This window comes from Anguilla rostrata, chromosome 12 (assembly GCF_018555375.3).
Source record: "Anguilla rostrata isolate EN2019 chromosome 12, ASM1855537v3, whole genome shotgun sequence".
In the NCBI taxonomy this organism is placed as follows: Eukaryota; Metazoa; Chordata; class Actinopteri; order Anguilliformes; family Anguillidae; genus Anguilla; species Anguilla rostrata.
The window spans coordinates 39,097,995-39,103,994 of record NC_057944.1 but is presented as its reverse complement, the minus strand read 5'-3'; the positions used below and the strand labels follow the sequence as shown (position 1 = coordinate 39,103,994).

General features: G+C 35.4%; 1 protein-coding gene across 2 annotated transcripts in view; it reads left to right on the top strand.

Annotated features, from left to right (window-relative positions):
• LOC135236582 (olfactory receptor 52K2-like) overlaps positions 1-3,097 on the top strand; it is a 10,254-nt gene extending 7,157 nt beyond the window's left edge. The window contains exons 1-2 of one of the 2 annotated variants that reach the window (XM_064303042.1): positions 7-967; positions 2,105-3,097. In XM_064303042.1, coding sequence (XP_064159112.1) covers positions 2,121-3,065 — 945 coding nt within the window. In that variant the 5' untranslated portion in view covers positions 7-967; positions 2,105-2,120 and the 3' untranslated portion in view covers positions 3,066-3,097. Of the gene's footprint in view, positions 1-6; positions 968-2,104 lie in introns of those variants that run through there. The other variant, XM_064303040.1, reaches the window with a different exon arrangement.
• The last annotated feature ends 2,903 nt before the right edge of the window (positions 3,098-6,000 follow it).

Sequence of the window (6,000 nt, the reverse complement as noted above, 5' to 3'; positions counted from 1 at the left end):
TACTCAGCAGGAAAGCACCGCGGATAGCCCTCATCAAATAAATCAAAACGATGAAGATCGGAGGCCAGAGGAGATGAGAATAGGGCATAAGAGATGGTGTCTGTGCAGCAACTGCTCACCAACAGACACGGAAATGTCTGTTGGACAGAGCTCCGCTTTCTAGCAGCAGCCGTTCAAAGTCACTTGACCACATGGATCAAACTGTCGTTTTTGGTGAAACTGAAACGTGTACGTTATTCCCATTCATTAAAATGACGTAATGTTATTATTGATCTGCGTCGTTTATATGAGCTTAAAGCCCTTGATAATACTTCCTTTAAATGCACAATCCCTAATGATAATACGTACTGATACACTATGATGTTTAGCTATTGAATCCATCCTGTTGAGGGATATCCCGTGTATCACATCACACACAAATTCTGTGGCATTGTATTGATATTTTACACTATTAATAACCGCATCTGCTGGTCAAAACAACTGAGTTAACCTCCAGTGTAACCACTTAACGTCATCTACCCAAAGTGCAGTGCGCGTCTAAAATAATGGCGATCGCTGATAGTCAGAAATTCTATTGAAGGTTTAGGTTTTTTAAAATAACAAATCTTTGCGTGGTTTTTACAGTACATTTCCATAACTGAGAGCATTTACAACATATTATGCCCTACAAATCTTAAGGGGTGGGGTTCCCTTTAACACACTTGCATGGTGTTGGTGTCACCATTGGGGAAATAGTACTTAATTATAACTATAACGTCACTGTAACTGTTATCGTATTGGATGTAATCCAGCTATGACATCACCAACTGATTACAACCTGTATGTTTACGTGGGCCTGTACCTTATAAAAAGATTGAGTGAAGATTCCATTCCTCAAATGTGTTGTATGAAGAACAAGTTAGAAGAAGCAAAAAAAATTATAATAATCATTTTGAAAGAGGCCAATACTGAATGAAATATCTGCTGGGTATGTATTTTATATTTACACTGGCATTTTCTCTCATATGTTACACAGGGCAGGAATGTTCTAATCCACATTAATATTATAACAACTTTTACTTCAGTATTATTATTATTGTCGGTATTATTATTGTTATTATTATTATTATTATTATTATTATGAATAATAATAATAATAATAATAATTATTATTATTATTATAATTATAATAATATTCCATATAACTATAACAATAATGTCTGTATATCATTATTGTTATAGTTTTATGGTCCAGCGAGAGTTAGTAGTTGTACTAATAGTAGCAGTAATAATAGTAGTAGTCGTAGTTTTAGTTGTAGTAGCAGTAGTATCAGTACTACTAGTAGGAGTAGTAGTATTTGGAGTAATTTTAGAATTATATTGCTGCAGTGATTTATAAACCTTTACTTGCCCTTTTAATTTCTCTAATAGTTCAGTACTGCAAATATATCTTGATCCTGCACTTTCATACAAATTCATGACTCAGCCTTATGACAATGAATGTGTGCCAGTGCAAAAGGGGCAGAAGTGGATAAAGGAATCAAGGGATTGTTTACCCAATCAGATGCTACTTAGATATAAAATATAAATTTTAATTCGGAAATTTAATGGAAATTTGATTGGGACACTGCTTTAACACCCCAAACTCCAAATGATGTTTAAAGACAATATTGACCGTTGACCTGTTCATGACTCATTTGAAGAACTCATGTTACGACCCTAACCTTTTTCTTCAGAAATTATGAAAATATACTTTAGATATATTATGTATACAAAAATATTAACCCCTGAAAGAATCTAGGGAGCTTGTGTATCAGATCATAAACTGCTATTTAAGTGCCTCAGGTGATTTAATTCAACAGATGACATCTGCTGTGAGAGTACATCTTAATCTGCTAATGAACTTGTTAAAAATATCAATGTCCCTATTTTTCTTGTCAATCAAAACCTACTATGCATAACCAAGTATTTGTAAAGGCTTATTTAAAATTTTCACCGAATACATTGTTACATCCTGGAAGATTCAGCCTAACATGCAAATGAAATGTTTTTAAAAACCTACAGTCCTTGCTCCTGTCCAAATAAAACATGGTTATTAAAACTGTAATTTTTATAATCTTTGCAGGATTCAACGTGCAACTATGGAGAATAGATCAGTGGTGATGTCATTTATATTGACGGCATACACTGAAATGGAAGACCATAGATATGTATACTTCACAGGTTTCCTGTTATTGTTCATCCTTATGCTATTAGTAAATATAATTCTTATTACAATAATTTATATTGAAGCCAGTCTCCATGAACCCATGTATTTTTTGTTGTGTAGCTTAGCAGTAAATGGAATTTATGGCACTATATCTTTATTACCATCAATACTTGGTCATTTAATGTCTCATACTTATGAAATATCACTGACTGCATGTCTTTCACAGATCTTTTGTTTGCACACATATGGTGCAGTTGAATTTATTACTTTAGCAGCGATGGGCTATGACAGATATGTTGCCATTTGTCATCCATTACACTATCACCAGTTAATGTCTCATAGAAAAGTATACACACTTATAGCATTGTGCTGGATTTACCCTTTCATTGTGTTTGGGATGTATTTCATATTAACTGCACAGCTTATATATTGTGACAACATCATGGAAAAGGTGTATTGTGCTAGCTTTGCATTGATCAAACTGTCCTGTTTTGACATTTCTTTTCACAGCAAACTTGGCCATGTTGTAACTGTTTTTATAATTGTTCCCCAGGTCCTCATGATATTATTTTCCTATGCACAAATACTCAGAATCTGCCTGACTGCTTCTAAGGAATCTCAGGCCAAAGCTATTCAAACATGCACCCCACACTTACTGGCCGTGATTAACTATGCAGTGGGAGTCCTTTTTGAAGTTATTTCAATTCGTTTCAACATGAGTCATGTACCATATAAAGTTCGCATATTCCTGTCCCTTTACTTTCTGATATTTCCCCCATTGCTTAATCCTGTAATGTATGGAATTAGCATTCAAGCCATCAGAGTTCAGATTTTCAAACTGTTCTTTACTTGTAAAAATAGGTTGTTTACACAGTAGTTGATTAAGGAGTTTCATAAATGTTTTATTATTTTAATTATAAAATTTTTTTACAACAGGACAAGAAAACTAGACAAGAAAACTGTTATTTTACAACAGGACAAAAAAACTGTTATTTCTTCCTGTAGAATTCAATCCCTTTTCCCATTCTACTCACTATAATACACCAGTCACTTTAACATATAAAGAATATATACAGATGGATATTTACTAAAGAAAGTCTGATCAAGCTCCTTGCTCAAGGGTATGATGACAGTGCTCCACCTGGGAATCAAACCAACAACCTTTGTGTGATAGTGAAGTTTGTGTTCAATCACATAGTTTTAGGCACCTTCTTGATCTGTGACTACTGCAACTTGTTCAATGTTTTTAATGTTTTCAAATCAGATTTGATGTCTGCTACACAATGTAAAATAAACCTTTCCTTGATTTTGTACTTTTGTACTCTTTATCACTAATTTGTATAGGAGGATACTGTGTCAACGTGATACATCATCAAATAACATTCAGCAGTAATTGAATGCATTTCCACATGGGCTGAGCTGTTATTAATGGCTGAATCTATTAGATTGGCTCATTCAGTTTTTGAATGACACATCTGTCCAGCCAATGAGGTGGTTTGCCCTTCATTGCAGTCGGTAGGGCCCATGAGAAGGTCTCTTCCACACACACTCAAAAATGCCCGATTCTTTATTTGAAGCACCTTCGATCATTCGATACAGTACATTTGTTTCACTCCAAATCACTACTTTATTAGATCAATTTTACTGTTAAAGGCAATGCTGCTAATTGAGACAAATGTATTACAAAGACACACCTAACATAGATTCTTATTTTATTTGCCTATATCAGTGCTCACGCTCTCTGAAATGATTTGCATGAGGAGAAATTATGGCCAAATGGAAGCAGTCTGCACTTTTATTCGGTGAAACTAGTCACAATACTCAACATACCATACTCTGTATTAAAACAACATTAATGCTTAACTTTGACTAACAGGTAAACGCTATTTTTCTCAAAAACTCAATTTGGCATAGTTAGTGATTGCTGAATGTGAAAAGCGGTGTCTGGTGGAAAAATCAAATAAAATAAGTTATTTTATTTATTTATTTTGTCAGAGTGAATCCCAGTCCACACGTTGGCTCTGGGGAGTGAGAGCTGGAGTCAGACTGATGCTCATTCAGTGTAAGAACACTGTAGAAAACGGTCAGCAGTCTTGTGCATTTATTAAAATTAGATTTGTCTCCATACCCCATTAGCCAGAATTTCAGTAAGGAACATGAAACTTAATGTGGTCCAAGCCACCCTTTATAATGCCCATAAATCTACGGCACTGTGAGAATAACCAGGTTTTACTTCGATGTGCGAAGAATCCATGCAAATTCCAAAGAAGGGCTTCATTTATGAACTTAAGTTAAATTGAGCATACTGAACAGTGCATATCACACTTTTCCCCCACAACTGTTAAACTCGCAGTTTGTTTACTTGCAGTGGAAGGTAATGACAGAACATTCCCAGTTTCTGTTCTTTATTTATGTTTTCTGTGATTAGGATTTTTAAAATTATCTAAAATTTGGAGTACGGAGCCAAATCAAGAACACAAATATTTAGTTAGACTGTCTTGCCCTGCACTGTTGAGGAATGAATAATCAAAACAGTGCATGAGATTTTAATCAGTTAACAAAGATATTAAGATTAAGATGATATTAAGATTCGCTAAAATATTTAAAGTGTGTTGATGTCTGAACATTGTTTGATGGTTTATTTATTTATCTATTTTTCTAATATCTATCCTATTAATATGTGCTCTCATGGACCAGGCTTTGTTGTAAGGCAGGCTAGACTCACTCAGGTTAGCCTCATCATAATCATTTTTGAAGGCATGTACTAAAAACAATAATTCGACATTTACAACACCATGTAGTGTGTGGCCTTCCTTACAGCCTGCCAGTCTGCAGCTGTATGCTAAGGGCGCTTGTACCTGCACACACCTCTAAGAACGTGCCTGAGGCTTCTAGGCCTGCTGTTTGTTTATGTTTACATATTGTCCCTCTCTCCCCAATGTGGCACTCTAAAGCTAGGTATCTGACAGACTTCAACACTCATTCCTTTCAGTCACTGGGGAAAAAAAAACTTATCAGTGATTCTTTCATTTCTTACTGGCCAATAATGTCTCTTCTGAGCCAAAGGTTCCCACAGCATTTTTCTCAACAATGTCTTGGCATTGACAGGCATGTGTGACAGATTTTCCATGATTTTATATAAAGGACAAGATCGCCAAATATGATTATGTATTCTGTACAATTGCTTTGGTAATTCTAGCCTGCAAACTGCAAACCGTGGGCCACACTTGGTAAATAAAACTGACCTGGCAACAGTTGTACATGTCTTCTTTAGTGAGGACCCAGCTAGTGAATTCATGGGCAGCAAACATGGCCAAACTTTCAGGAAGTGAGAAACTGGATGTGGTGCTTACTGGGTGCTAAGACTGCCAGCCAATGAAAACCTTTTATAGAAACCTGAAATAGCTACCCTTCTGTTTTGAATGAATTTACTCAGACAGTTAGGCACGGGCAAGCTTTGCATCTGGGAATGAGCCAAAACCAAACACGAAGATTTGTTTAATGTGTTCTTTATAACTTTCAAGTATAGTAAGTTTGTGAAGCCAAAATGAACATTTCCTTTTTTTTCCGCAAACATTTCTCTTGTTGCTTCCCCTTTAACACACTTGCATGGTGTTGGTGTGAATATCTTTGGGGGATTTGTGCTTAATTATAGCTATAACGTCACTGTAACTAATAGCATATTGAATGTAATGAAGCTATGACATCAACTGGCTACAACCTGTATGTTTATGTGGGCAGATCCTTTATAAAAAGCTAGAGTGAAGATTCTATTCCTCAAGTGTGTTGTCTGAAGGACACCAGCACGATCA